This window comes from Syngnathus floridae, chromosome 4, assembly GCF_059516105.1.
Source record: "Syngnathus floridae isolate MCC-2025c chromosome 4, RoL_Sflo_1.0, whole genome shotgun sequence".
Lineage (NCBI taxonomy): Eukaryota > Metazoa > Chordata > Actinopteri > Syngnathiformes > Syngnathidae > Syngnathus > Syngnathus floridae.
This window is the reverse complement of record NC_142416.1, coordinates 19,630,211-19,645,402: the sequence shown is the minus strand read 5'-3', so window position 1 is coordinate 19,645,402 and position 15,192 is coordinate 19,630,211. Positions and strand designations below refer to the sequence as shown.

General features: G+C 45.5%; 2 protein-coding genes across 6 annotated transcripts; one reads left to right on the top strand and one right to left on the bottom strand.

Annotated features, from left to right (window-relative positions):
• Positions 1-3,279: 3,279 nt before the first annotated feature.
• sfrp2 (secreted frizzled-related protein 2) lies at positions 3,280-14,848 on the bottom strand. 5 transcript variants are annotated; one of them, XM_088373051.1, is made up of 9 exons: positions 14,704-14,848; positions 11,511-12,150; positions 11,349-11,429; positions 9,237-10,995; positions 8,687-8,943; positions 8,358-8,539; positions 8,164-8,294; positions 5,031-8,068; positions 3,280-3,725 (listed from the first exon to the last, which is right to left on the bottom strand). In XM_088373051.1, exons 2-4 carry the CDS (start codon positions 12,031-12,033, stop codon positions 10,688-10,690), a joined length of 912 nt encoding a protein of 303 aa, XP_088229177.1. In that variant the 5' UTR covers positions 12,034-12,150; positions 14,704-14,848; the 3' UTR covers positions 3,280-3,725; positions 5,031-8,068; positions 8,164-8,294; positions 8,358-8,539; positions 8,687-8,943; positions 9,237-10,687. The 5 variants fall into 5 exon arrangements, with proteins under 5 accessions (XP_088229177.1, XP_088229180.1, XP_088229181.1 ...); XM_088373054.1 differs by having other exon boundaries at positions 5,031-7,995; XM_088373055.1 differs by having other exon boundaries at positions 8,687-8,909.
• On the top strand, positions 5,451-10,134 carry cpe (carboxypeptidase E). Its single transcript, XM_088373050.1, has 9 exons — positions 5,451-5,840; positions 7,647-7,843; positions 7,921-8,088; positions 8,197-8,314; positions 8,377-8,559; positions 8,667-8,806; positions 8,877-8,976; positions 9,060-9,178; positions 9,450-10,134. Exons 1-9 carry the CDS (start codon positions 5,606-5,608, stop codon positions 9,546-9,548), a joined length of 1,359 nt encoding a protein of 452 aa, XP_088229176.1. The 5' UTR covers positions 5,451-5,605; the 3' UTR covers positions 9,549-10,134.
• Positions 14,849-15,192: the final 344 nt, after the last annotated feature.

The window sequence follows — 15,192 nt, the reverse complement described above, 5'->3', positions numbered from 1 at the left end:
CAAACAGGGCTGGACTGGGAGATTATTTTCAGGCCTGGTCAGTACTGAGGCCTTGCCCTCATGAGCATGTTCACTCTTACACTTGCATGCATGGCACAAGGTCTAGCTCAGTGGCTTAATGGTAGTGTGTCATCCCTGAGACTGGAAGATTGTGGTTTCAAAACCCTGGCCTGGCTCGTTGGGTTGTTACCTTTTTACAAGCAAAACGTATTTGTGCGCACACACATGCACACAATCATTCTTTGGGTTTTGTTGTGGGCGGTCACAGATATCACAGGTATCCGAGATATCCCAGATATCTCACAGAGAGAGAGAGTCAGAGAGAGAGAGACTCTATCATGAGCAAAGGTCACAGGTGTCAAGCTCTAGTCCTCGGGGCCGCGTTCCAACATGTTTTCCAAGTGACCCTCGTTAAGCGCACCTGCGTGAAAACTTTTAGCTTCTTTCACGTTCAAAAGGAGCTAAAACTTTTCACGCACCTGCACTTAACGAGGGAATCACATGGACACTCCATTAGGTACACCGCCATTTTCAAGTGTACCTAATAACAGGCCACTTTATTAGGGAAATATCATGGTCAAAGGTCACAGGTGTCAAGTTCTAGTCCTCGGGGCCGCATTCCAACATGTTTTCCAAGTGTTCCTCGTTAAGCGCACCTGCGTGAAAACTTTTAGCTTCTTTCACGTTCAAAAGGAGCTAAAACTTTTCACGCACCTGCACTTAACGAGGGAATCACACGGACACTCCATTAGGTACACCGCCATTTTCAAGTGTACCTAATAACAGGCCACTTTATTAGGGAAATATCATGGTCAAAGGTCACAGGTGTCAAGCTCTAGTCCTCGGGGCCGCGTTCCAACATGTTTTCCAAGTGACCCTCGTTAAGCGCACCTGCGTGAAAACTTTTAGCTTCTTTCACGTTCAAAAGGAGCTAAAACTTTTCACGCAGCTGCACTTAACGAGGGAATCACACGGACACTCCATTAGGTTCACCGCCATTTTCAAGTGTACCTAATAACAGGCCACTTTATTAGGGAAATATCATGGTCAAAGGTCACAGGTGTCAAGCTCTAGTCCTCGGGGCCGCGTTCCAACATGTTTTCCAAGTGACCCTCGTTAAGCGCACCTGCGTGAAAACTTTTAGCTTCTTTCACGTTCAAAAGGAGCTAAAACTTTTCACGCACCTGCACTTAACGAGGGAATCACACGGACACTCCATTAGGTACACCGCCATTTTCAAGTGTACCTAATAACAGGCCACTTTATTAGGGAAATATCATGGTCAAAGGTCACAGGTGTCAAGCTCTAGTCCTCGGGGCCGCGTTCCAACATGTTTTCCAAGTGACCCTCGTTAAGCGCACCTGCGTGAAAACTTTTAGCTTCTTTCACGTTCAAAAGGAGCTAAAACTTTTCACGCACCTGCACTTAACGAGGGAATCACATGGACACTCCATTAGGTACACCGCCATTTTCAAGTGTACCTAATAACAGGCCACTTTATTAGGGAAATATCATGGTCAAAGGTCACAGGTGTCAAGTTCTAGTCCTCGGGGCCGCATTCCAACATGTTTTCCAAGTGTTCCTCGTTAAGCGCACCTGCGTGAAAACTTTTAGCTTCTTTCACGTTCAAAAGGAGCTAAAACTTTTCACGCACCTGCACTTAACGAGGGAATCACACGGACACTCCATTAGGTACACCGCCATTTTCAAGTGTACCTAATAACAGGCCACTTTATTCGGGAAATATCATGGTCAAAGGTCACAGGTGTCAAGCTCTAGTCCTCGGGGCCGCGTTCCAACATGTTTTCCAAGTGACCCTCGTTAAGCGCACCTGCGTGAAAACTTTTAGCTTCTTTCACGTTCAAAAGGAGCTAAAACTTTTCACGCACCTGCACTTAACGAGGGAATCACACGGACACTCCATTAGGTTCACCGCCATTTTCAAGTGTACCTAATAACAGGCCACTTTATTAGGGAAATATCATGGTCAAAGGTCACAGGTGTCAAGCTCTAGTCCTCGGGGCCGCGTTCCAACATGTTTTCCAAGTGACCCTCGTTAAGCGCACCTGCGTGAAAACTTTTAGCTTCTTTCACGTTCAAAAGGAGCTAAAACTTTTCACGCACCTGCACTTAACGAGGGAATCACACGGACACTCCATTAGGTACACCGCCATTTTCAAGTGTACCTAATAACAGGCCACTTTATTAGGGAAATATCATGGTCAAAGGTCACAGGTGTCAAGCTCTAGTCCTCGGGGCCGCGTTCCAACATGTTTTCCAAGTGACCCTCGTTAAGCGCACCTGCGTGAAAACTTTTAGCTTCTTTCTTGGTCAAAAGGAGCTAAAACTTTTCACGCACCTGCACTTAACGAGGGAATTACACGGACACTCCATTAGGTACACCGCCATTTTCAAGTGTACCTAATAACAGGCCACTTTATTAGGGAAATATCATGGTCAAAGGTCACAGGTGTCAAGCTTTAGTCCTCGGGGCCGCGTTCCAACATGTTTTCCAAGTGACCCTCGTTAAGCGCACCTGCGTGAAAACTTTTAGCTTCTTTCACGTTCAAAAGGAGCTAAAACTTTTCACGCACCTGCACTTAACGAGGGAATCACATGGACACTCCATTAGGTACACCGCCATTTTCAAGTGTACCTAATCACAGGCCACTTTATTAGGGAAATATCATGGTCAAAGGTCACAGGTGTCAAGCTCTAGTCCTCGGGGCCGCGTTCCAACATGTTTTCCAAGTGACCCTCGTTAAGCGCACCTGCGTGAAAACTTTTAGCTTCTTTCACGTTCAAAAGGAGCGAAAACTTTTCATGCACCTGCACTAAACGAGGGAATCACACGGACACTCCATTAGGTACACCGCCATTTTCAAGTGTACCTCATAACAGGCCACTTTATTAGGGAAATATCATGGGCAAAGGTCACAGGTGTCAAGCTCAAGTCCTCCAGAGTTAGGTAGGGTTTAAAGCTAGGGGTAGGGCTTCAAAGTAGCGTTTCATGCTAGGGTTAGGGCTTCAAAATAGGCTTTCATACTCCCAGTCCAGCCCTGAATGCTGTTATTTATAATAAATATGTTATGTAAAATATATTGTGTTGGAATAAAAGGTTGAAAAAAAATCCATTATGTCGGCATTTTTAATTTTGGGGGACACCAACTCATATAACAACATAAAACACATACATATTGTCATATAACGCAATTAACCAAATGTCTGATTTTTATGTTTCAATTGGCGAATATAAAAACAAGGAATAAAACACCAGACAAGTTTTAACATAAATGTTTATTAAAATATTATTATTAAAAGTAAATTTCAAATCAGCAATCTAATGTGAAATTGCAGTAGATGTATTGGATAACAATATTTATTCATATTTATGAAATACACTTGTCAATAAACTTGAACTTGCACATTTAAAACTTGCAATGATTTCTCAATCACAAAATATTTAACACAATGGAACAAAAACAGATACAACATTTGAAATTTACAAGCTTGTGTTTTGAATAAATCACATTTCCCAATAGACTAGATTTGACTGTTGTTTCAAACTCAACATTTTGAGACGTCTCGGAATGCCACATGGAGGAAAATCTTTCCAATCACCATCCGGTCGGTGGTGGTTGAAGATCCTCTTTTGCTGAACTTGACGTTGATGCAGCTTTTACGTTGTCTACAAGTGGAGCTTTTGGTTGACCGCATGCTGGCATCTGTGAAAACACAATGGATGGATCAGTATATTTTTTTAAGGGTGTTTTCACACTTGGTCCCTTTCAGCCCTCGAAGCGAACTCAGATCGATGACTCAGCATTTTTAGCGCATGTGTGAACGCTCCAACCGTACTCAGACCCCTTTAAAACGAACCGTACTGAGACCTACTCGGGAGGTGGTCTCAGTACGGTTCGCTAAAAAGTCAACGGTGCGGTTCGCCTAATCTTGCATTGTGAACACAACGCGCACTGGGATCACTATGCCTTTTTCCACTGAATTGTAACCTCCTTGGCTTGCCGTAGATTGGTCACGTGACTGCAGGCGCAAAAACCAAAACTGTCGTGGTAATAGTTAACGTAGAGAAGCATGTGCCGTTCAAAGTTCTGCCACGGCACCTGGACGCGGCATAGTTTGGGGAGAAGATGACAGCATTCACCGTAATGCGAAAGTATTTAAAGTATTTAAAGAATTTTCGGAGAGAACGAAAGCAGCCGGTTTTGATAGAACTTCTATACATAAATGTTGCCAGAATCAGATGTTCTTTGATCATTTTTTTTGTTGCAACAAAGTTCTTCTCCGCCATGCTTGTTTTGTGCGCTAATTTCACCAGAAAACACACCAGTGCAAGCGCAGCAGCAGACATTTTGATGCAACTGAAAACTACTCAGAATGCAGTGCAGTGGGAGTAGGAGAGCTCTAGAGGACCAAGTGTGAACAGAAAGAGGACTGAAGCCCCATCAAGGCTGAACTGAACCAGGAAGAGAACTCGGTCCTCTTTGAAACACACTCACAACGTGAACACAAAAAGAACTGAGTTCGTTTCCTCTTGGTTCACTTTTTGGTCCACTTAAAGAGGTCTGAGTTCGGTTCTTTTAAAGGGCTCCAGGTGTGAAAACACCCTAAATCACTAACAATCATAACAGTTTCAAAGATGGATCGGTAAAGGTTCTGTATATTCCCCCCCTTGCATTAGCTGTGTCATTATAAGAATAATACATATAATATTATTAATAGCATAATAACAAACAAGTTGTGACTTCCAAATGTTCCATTTTTAAGTTGTTCCACAATGTTGATTAATTTATCATGAAAGTTAGCAAACAAGGTTAGCTTGGTTAGCTTGCAGGACCTCACGAGTGAGAGCTATCACCCAAAACATTTTACTCATCGACTAAAACGGCTTACTTTAAGCTGAATTTAAGGTCTCTGCGTGTCAGCGAACGTTTAGGTTGTTCCACACTACGTTTGTCGATTAATTCTTAGGAAAGTTGGCAACACGAGCGCTATAGCAAAATAAAGCTTACCTTTTGACCAAAACGCGGACTTCCTTGAACGATTCGTTCGAACGAACCTTTTGGGTGAACTACTTCTAAAGATTCAGTTCACTTAAACAAACTGGAATGCACATCACTACCGGCCCGAGATATTTTTGTCTCTATGAATATGAATATTTGTATGTTCTCCTTCCTCCTATGTAGTAAATATAGAGTCGGTTTTCCTCCATATGTCCGCTGTCGCACGGACGACACACCCCTGCAAGCTGCACTCTCTCACGCGCGCACACAGACTGCTGCGTCAGGTTAGCATGCAGCAGCAGCGACCAAACAGGAAGTGAGAAAAATCCGCCAGCGTGTGTCGCGGGCGGGGCGTTCTCTCACAAGTTACCAATCAAAGCACGTCATTGTTTTTAATTTTGAAAGGCATTCAGCGGAGGTGCTCGTCTCCTGCTTTGTAGCTTGACGCTGATTTACTCAGGTACGCATCCCCGCTGAGGGCAAAGGAAGAGAGAAGACGAAGAACCACCCACCATTCATTCGTCCATCCATCCAGCGAGCCCAGCATCCTTGTTTTTTTTTAGGCGGACGCCAAGCATCCCACGATGGCCATGAAGGCGCTCCTGTTGCTGGTGCTGGCGGGCGCGACGTCGCGCGCGTCGTCGGCGGATGGCGAGATCTCCTTCGAGTACCACCGCTACGATGAGCTGCGCAAGGCTTTGGTGTCCGTGTGGCTGCAATGTCCCACCATCGCGCGCATCTACACCATCGGCGAGAGCTTCGAAGGCCGCGAGATGCTCGTCCTCGAGATGTCCGACAACCCTGGCACGCACGAACCGGGTCAGTCCGTTTGGTTAATCTGGACATTTGGCAATCAAAGGTGGTTTTAGCTGCATTTATTTTCGCCGCAGCCTTTCGGTGGGATCGTTCTGCAGGTGTTGATGCGATCGGTAGCCGTGCGTAAAAGCGCATTACTCTATCGTCACCCCCTCCCAAAAAAAAAAATTCTCAGACGCCATTTTGCAGCTCGATGCCGATCCGCGGTGGTGATTGTGAGTTGAAAGATGCTACGCCATTGTGAAGCCGAGCAGGTGCAGCGTTTCATGTCACGAACCACCAACAATTGCATAACGCCAAATAGAATGATCATTCGCCAAATGACGTCATAATGGTGACTTGCAATGATTTTACCTGCTTCCGTTGACTATGTATATTATTGAGTGCATAATTAGATCTATTTTTTGAATGCATCATCGAGCTTTTACTTTGCAGTTTCAGTTATATAATGAACAAAAACTCAACTTGACAGTCGAGCACTTTTGTTAGTTTATCACAAATGAAGCCTAAATTCAGAGTAAGTTGTTTGTGCTTTCCTTTGGCCTTCTCTATTGTAGATTGACTCTTCTGCCTTTTAACAGAACTAATTGAAAGGTCATTCGTTAAAACGAGCAGTCATTGGTATCGTACAAATTTTATGCATCAGACGTATTCGTGGTATCGAGTACTTGGTATCGGAGTACTCTAGCGTCAAGCTTGTCGCTATGCATATCAGCAAGATCATATCTATCACATTAAAACACGACTTGGTGGACATTGGTAGATTTTCCGTGTATGCATGTAGGAATAAAAGTTTGTGGAGCTAACAGATGTCTCGCCGCCAACATGGCTATGACCAAAACAGTGCAGCAATGTTTTTATAGTTCCCCTCAAGGTGCCTGGCTAAGGCGGGGCGGAAATAGCGGTCACCGTGGCAACAGATCGGCTTAGCGTGCTGAGCCGACCGCCGGCTCGTGGTTGGCTCGTGCATGGGCCGTCTCGGGAGAGCGTAGAGCCACCGCCGCCCCCAGCTCCTCCCCCTCCCATCCGATCCTCCACCGTCGCCCACCCGATTCTGCATCTGTTCGGAAGCTGCCATCTGTCAGAGGGTTCTTACTGTGTGTTTCCGCTGGTCACCTGACAACCCAGTCTACCCTTTCACGGTTGCCACGGCAACTGCGGGCGCCCGCCCTTCCCCTCCATCCTCTCACCCCCCCACCTCCCCGATGACGTCATGATGCCGCCGCCGCAGAAATGACACGTCAGTGAAAAGCTGACTCACCTGATGCCAGATATTAGACACGTCCTGGACATTATGTAGCATGTCACAAATCATTGTTCTATACTGCTGTTCTGTATAAATTGGCAAAGAAATGATTCTGTAACAGCTTCTGAAGGTCAAATTAGGTTTTTTTTCCCCATCTTTTCTCCATGTTGCTGTTTCGTACAAGCTGTTTTTGTTGTTTTTAACTTTTTACACTGGTTAACTTTATTTGAGGTCTGACTTTCAATGGTCTCACTATCTTTAGATCAGCCAAAGCTGCCATTTGGTTGTGTAGACTTTTTATATCTACTCTGTTTGAGGAGGGGCACCCCCGGAAACCATTTATGCCACACGAGGACATAAAGAGTTAATTGCAGCCTTGAAATCATTAGTCAGAATGGGAGCCAGATTGAAGGTTTTAAGAATAACTTGAGCACCAGATGTGCTATGTTTGCGCGTGTGTGTGTGTGTGTGTGTGTGTGTGTGTATGTGTGTGTGTGTGTTACTCAGCCGAGAAGTCCTAGTTGTGAAGACGTTTGAGTAACAGCTTGTGTGTGTGTGGACAGGCGAGCCGGAGTTCAAGTACATTGCCAACATGCACGGCAACGAGGCGGTGGGCCGGGAGCTTTTGGTCTACCTGGCTCAATACCTTTGCAACCAGTACCAGCAGGGAAACCAGAGCATCATAGACCTGATCCACAATACACGTATCCACCTCATGCCCTCCATGAACCCGGACGGATTTGAGAAAGCCGCCTCTCAGGTGACCTCGGCCGGGCCGACGATGACTTGGAAGGAGCGCCGGCACTTTTAAGTCACCGTGCCGGTTTTTGTGTTCAGTCCGGGGAGATGAAGGACTGGTTCGTGGGCCGTACCAACGCTCAGGGGGTGGACCTCAACCGCAACTTCCCCGACCTGGACAGAATCGTCTACGTCAATGAACGAGAAGGTGGAGCCAACAACCATCTGTTGCAAAACATGAAGAAGTCTGTGGATGAAAACACCAAGGTGGGTCAAGGACGCTCCCGAACCAATTAATTGTCGATTCATTTTGACAAGGATAAATAATACGTTGTACACAACTGCAAGTCAGTGTTGCGTTGTCTCAATTTGTAGCTGGCTCCCGAGACCAAGGCGGTGATCCACTGGATCATGGACATCCCCTTCGTCCTCTCTGCTAACCTGCACGGCGGGGATGTGGTGGCCAACTACCCCTACGATGAAACCCGCAGCGGTAAAATCACATTCATACAACTCTAGCGAGAACCGAAACTAACCATTTGTTTGTCACGGAAGGCTCGGCCCACGAGTACAGCGCCAGTCCCGACGACGCCACCTTCAAGTCGCTGGCCAAGGCCTACTCCAGCTACAACCCCGTCATGTCCGACCCACAGCGGGCGCCCTGTCGCAAGAACGACGACGACTCCAGCTTCAAGGACGGCATCACCAACGGAGGAGCCTGGTACAGCGTTCCCGGCGGTAAGAAACCGGATCGAGACTCAGAATTCCAACAATGCCAATAACAGGTGTTAGCATTTAGCTACTGCTAAATACGCTAACAAGCTGCTGCTGGTGGTGTTATGCAGGAATGCAGGACTTCAACTACCTGAGCAGCAATTGCTTCGAGATCACGCTGGAGCTGAGCTGCGATAAATTCCCAGCCGAGGACTTGCTCAAGAGCTACTGGGAGCAGAACCGCAACTCGCTGGTCAGCTACATCGAGCAGGTGGGCGGACAGACGCCAAATAGCTTCGGACGTGAGCAGAATGATGTTGACGTCGTTGGGTGTTGTTCAGGTTCATCGTGGCGTTAAGGGCTTCGTGCGAGACCTGCAGGGCAACGCCATTAGCAACGCCACCATCTCTGTGGAGGGCATCGAGCATGACATCACCACAGGTGGACATGCAGACTCGTTTAAAAAATGGACAACATACATGGCAAGCCGCTTTCAAGTGGACACAATTGTGTGTTTCTTCCAGCCAAAGATGGCGACTATTGGCGTCTGCTGACTCCCGGCAACTACAAGGTGGCAGCCTCGGCTCCGGGATACTTGAGCGTCATCAAGAAGGTGGCCGTTCCGCACAGCCCCGCCACCAGGGTACGAACAAAAGCGAAATCATCTTCTATGTATGCATTTAAAAATATGGTATACATACCCAGTGCTTCTTTGAGTTGAGTCTTTTTTACCTCCCGAACCAAAACAACCCGGACGTTTAACATCCGGGGAAGAAAAAGTCAAGAAGAAACGCATGCTTCAAATACCACTAGGTGGCACTGCAGGACAACGACGTCCCACCCACAAACACACGAAGACGGACCATCAGGCAGTTACTGTTTATATTCTCGATGCCATTTGTGTTTCTGTGAAGGTGGACTTTGAGCTGGAGTCTCTGATGGAGCGCAAGGAAGAGGAGAGGGAGGAGCTGATGGATTGGTGGAAGATGATGTCCGAGACACTCAACTTCTAAACGGACGCCCGGATGACGCCCTGCTCCCATCAGTCCTTTTCTTTCTTTCTTCATGTTTGAATAACCTCCACACACACACACACACACACACACATGAAAGAGAAGGAACTTTGTTTCGTTTGCTGTCATTTTGTTGTTTATCGTGATGAGTGGTAACCACGGCAACCATCCTAATAATTAATGAGACACACAAACGCACAAATCAATAAGGACTGATGATTTTTTTAAAAAAAAATAGCAGCAATGATTACAGCACAGCTTGGCTTTGAGCACAGAATGACTTCTTATGAATATTAACGTGTATCTATGAAAATATATCCAACTGTATTTATTAAAGAATAGCGAGAAATTATCGTGCGTGTTTTTGTAACGTCGAAAAAGCAAACCCAAAGCCATTCCTTCGTAAGGTGCGACACCCAAAAAGGAACCGTGAAAGCTTTTCTTCATTTCGTTTGAATGCACGAGGCAAAATATGAACTCATACATGTCACGTATGGAAGATATGATGAATGTATAGCTGTTGGGAATTGAACATATATAAGAATGAAACTGATTCAACAAATAATAAAAGTCCCTGGTTATGTTGGCTGAGTGTACAGTGTGTATTTTTGCGTAATCATATTGTATACCTTAAATGTGTTTATCAATCATTTAAGATGAAATCATTAAAAATAACCAGACAAAACTGCATCTTAACATGTTAATGCCATTTGATTGTCCCAAAAAAAGTGAATACAAGATCAAATTTTAATATTTACAAAACCAAAGGTGAAAAAAAACGAATATTGCACATGCACACAACAAAGTGATTATTAGCTAAATCATTATTTATAAAGTAGAAAATAAACATGGGAGAGCAAATATGAAAAATGGAGTCAAGAAATGAAAATGTTTGTTTCTGTCTGTCATGCACAAGTATGAAAATAAAATTAACACAGCTGAGAACATAGCCAGCTAGCTCTCATGTTTGGCTTGAGAAAAATTCAGGAGTACAAAAATAACAAACACATTTGCATTTTTTCCAACAATCATTTCATTTATGGAAATATTTGCTAAGTGTGATTTTATTCACTAAGTGAACTTTCAGAAAGTTGTACAAGCTTAACTGGCAGTGGAACCTTGGAATTCCAAATTTTTTTTTAGCACTGCAACTTGCGTATACTCCGCGAAATCCTCTTGAAGTCGCGGCGGCCCTTCTGCCAGCGTTTGAGCGAGGTCACCACCAGGCGTCCGTCGTCCATCCTCTGTCCCACCACCAGGTAGGCGGCGTTGATGTCGTTGATCTCGTCGCAGACGCAGCGCAGGCCGTCTTTGAGCCACAGCGCCGTCTTGCGCAAGTCGCGCTCGCTGACGCCGTGCAACTTGTAGATGGTCTTGCTCTTGTTCTCCGGCACGATCCGTGTGTCGCCGTCCATGTACGAGATCTCCTTCACTTTGATTTTCAGAGCTCAAAGACAGAAAAAGGCCATTGTTACAATCCAAACAGATATTTATAATTATTATAAAATATAAAGATTAGTGTTGCGATTCGTGTTGTATTCTCCGGTTGAATGTAGAGCTGAGAACATTAATCGGCAAGTAATCAATTATCCTACTTGAATCATCGATTAATCGTTTGGAGGCATTTTTTAAACTGAGAATTGTCTTATGTCAGCCTCTCAAATGTAATTGTTCCTTAATTTCTGCTTGTTGCCGATACAAAAAAAAAATCGTCTGAGCTTGGCACGTTTGGAAAAATGTAGAAGATTTTTCAAACAGATCAACAATAATACTGAAGAAATGTCAATCGTGAGCGCTTACCAAAATCGTTTTTGCACAAGCTGTCCACTATCTCGTTGTCATTTTCATCGGTTTCCTTGCAGGCGTCACACACTCTGGGCACTGAAGGACAAAAAAACACAACAACACTTCTGTAACCTCATGAATTTGTTGTGTTTGGAGGACGAGAGACGTCACTCGCACCTTCTCCGGCGTCAGGCACGGCGTTGCGGACGTCGGTGGGCGGGATGCACAGGTGCTCGCCGTCGTCGGCCGGGAAGGCGCGGCAGTCGAGCATGGGGGGCCACGGGAAACCGAAAGCGGCCATGACGGGCGCGCAGCCGCGCTCCACGCCCTCGCACAGCGAGCGGCACGGCCGGACGGCCTCGTCCAGGTCGGGCAAGCAGACGGGCGCGAAGAGCGAGCAGAGGAATTTGCGGGTGTCCGGGTGGCAGCGCTTGTGCACCAGCGGGATCCACGAGGACGCCTGCTGCACCGCCTCGCTCATGCTCTCGTGGCCCAGCAGGTTGGGCAGACGCATGTCGCTGTACTCCATGTCCCGGCACAGCTGCAGCGAGGCTGGGATGGCTTTGCACTGGCTGCGCTTGTACGGGCGCTCCTCCGACTCCTCACGCGGGGCGCCCGACTCGTACGGGCCAGCGGACGCCCAAGCCGACGACGTCAGCAGCAGGGCCCACGCCGCGGACAAAGCCACTGCCGGCGTCATCTTGTGCGCGCAAGACTGCAAGTGGGGGTCTCTCCCAGAGACTTTTCTTCAGTCAACACTCAGGGAGGAGTCCCAGACGCGTCCTTGGGGCGGGGGCGTCGCTGAGAAGGACTGTTCCTATAGGGAAAAAAAAAAAGTGTGAGACCTTGTAAGAGTCTGACCTGATTTCTGCCCAAATAAAGACTTGATGCAACTTTTTAGAAAACAGTTTGCGCCCGCCATTTCTTTTTGTTGTTGTAATTCTGAATGTAATTTCTTTCTTGACCACTAGACGGCGACATATCACGTGTGAGACTCTCCTCTTGTCAGATTATGACGTCTGGAAAATATTATTTGCAACTTTTATCTCCTAAAGCTTTACGTTTTTGGTGCCACTTGACTTGCATGTGTACAGTTACGTAAATATCTAGAGACTGGGTGACGGCTAAATTTAGCATAAGCCTTATTTTTGTCCTAGTCTTGTTTCCCAGCCTTCTTTGTGGAAATCATAACAAAAGTGGCTTGACGCGTTTGCTTCATTGCAGCCAAATCAGCCATGTCGGCAGGTCATCTGTCTGTCCCGGGTGCTTTTCAAATAGGCAGGAAACGTCAGCCGGGGCGTTTAGCTCTGCTCAATGGAGCGTTCATTTTCCATCATTAGAAGGATTGTGGTGCACTTCAGCGCACCCGGGGGTGGGGATGGGTTGGGGCGGGGGGCAGTGAGGGGTAAAGGTAACCCGATGCGGACTCCACACTTCTGCTTCTTCTCAGACGCCAACTCTTTGCTTCCTCTTTAAAAAAAAAACAAAAAAAACATCAACAACCTCGCAAAAGCCTTTTGTGTGACGTTTGTCAGGAAAAAGCTTTTTTTTTTCATTGAAAAGTACACAAAGTGGACAGTTGGTGATTAGTGCATCAATTTCACGCTTTTGTGCGTCACACCAAAAAAGCTCAACATGGGGTCCTAATTGGGTCCCACTAAATACCTCCTAATTTTGCCTGTCCAAAAACAGAACAGCATGGCTTTGCTGTTATTCTTGCTACATGGCCAAGGCCTGAGACATTTTTAGACTGGAGGTGGTTTAGAGCCAGGGACACACAACAGGGGTCTTGCTATCATGTGTGTGTGTGTGTGTGTTGTCCAAAGACCCCATCCATCAATGAAGGGGGAGGGGGGGGGAGGTCACCTGCCCTCCTGTTTCCAGCCCCAAAACAACCCCGGCTGCTTTCCGAGAGGGTTCAGAGGTCACCTGACTTGGTCGTCACAGACACTCTTTTAAAGAGGTGACATTCACGCTTGAGGCCTCGATCGCATGTTGGGCTTAGGAGACTGACAGCAGCTATCAATCAATACCTTTATTTTGAATGCCATGGAAAAATAGCACATGGATATTTGTTTGTTTGAATATAAACTGTCATTGCAATCATTAAAAAAATTGATTGCACGCAATAGTTAATAATAATATGATTGGAGGAAATACATTGGAGACCATCTGTTTTGTATCATGTGGCAGCAGCAGCAGGCAAAAAAACAACAACAAAACACACACACACACACGAGTGATTTGATTGAATCCAAATGTGACGCTTGAGGCTGCTTCGTGTATCCAACTTTGACCTTCTCTCGCATGCCCGCCGCCAATTTAAACCCCTCCCCCGCCTCCCAACCACCGCCTTTGGCCCAGAGGAGCTAAAACATGCTCTTAGGTTATATTCCAACAGCTAAAATTTCTAACAAAATATTACTGTAACCATGACTGTCTTCAAACTGTGAAGAAAAAAAAAAGAATCAGACAAGATAAACTCATCTTAACGTGTCAATTTAAAGTCTTCAAATGGAATATTGGAGTAAATACTGACCAAAATATGGAATTTTGTAAAAAGAAAATGGAAAGCCTTTTTTTTTTTTTTTTTTGGTGCAGGAGCACAATAGCCGTTCCGAGGTTGGAACATGAGCTGCTCTAAAAGGCACTTTTAGAATGACAGTGAGCGATAACAAGCCAACTTCTCCGGGCACGCTCCATATGGTTTGCATAAGAGACGAGGTAAGCACTTGTGTGATGAATTACCTCCACCGAGGAGGTCAGGCGTGCTTTTTGTTTGCTTATTTGCGTGTCCATCAGCGGGATTGCACAAACGTATTTTCGTGCTTTTAGTATCTTTTGCGATCAACATTCAAGGAAACCCTCAATTTTTTTTTTTTTTTTTTCTGTTTGGCCAGATCACACGATACGGTGAAAGAGCTCCTCCATCAGCCTGGAATCGCAAATGGGAGAAAAATAGCAAAGTCGCACACCAACGCGAGACAATAAATAACGGCGCACCTCCAAGTGATTACATGGAGGGTCAAGGCCGCAGTGTTTATTGTCTCGGCGGCCGAGACGTCTGGTAGAGGTTTCAGCGTGCCTCAATGTTTGCTGAGACGGGGAGGGGTGCACTGAATGAACTTCTGTCATTTTGTATTGTCCTTGAATCATGTTGCCGCGTAACGTAACATTTTTTAAGAGGTATAACTCAACTCATTTCATGAAATGAATCCAATTGTAGATTGATTCAGTAGTGAATTATTGCAAACGCTAAAAACACTGTGTGGCGAGGTATTTTGCATTTTGGACACACAATTCCTTTTCTCGTCTAATATAGCACAATCAATATTTATCAAACATTTTCAATCAAATCCATTGTACTCACCAGAGATGCTGATGTGCGATTTCTTTGCTTTCTTTTGAACGTGGCCCAAACATTTTAATTTCCAGGTTAAAACAAGCAAGCCAAAGGTTGGTTGGTTGACCTCGACTCATCAAGTCCAGTTTTTCTTGAAAAGTGCATGTCCGCCATTGTCCTTCCCTAAAAAGCAATCTTTGAATCCTGTTAAGATCAACCAATCAAAAAGGTAAACATAACAAACTAGTTCGCTGAGCCAATCAGAAGAGATGAAAACGCTTACGTCACACTGAGCCGTTGTAAAAGTGAAGAGCGATGAATCTAAAATCGGATTGGTTCAAAGAAGAAATCCCTGACACAGATTGAATCAGGAGATGATATTCATGTGACATAAACTCAATTAAAGCAACTTTTTACCAAGTAAATTCAAAAGTATACCTGTCTATTCGGTCATTCTATAACAGGGGTCTCGAACTAGAGATTGAATCTGGACGTATGTGGGTGACAGAGTAATCT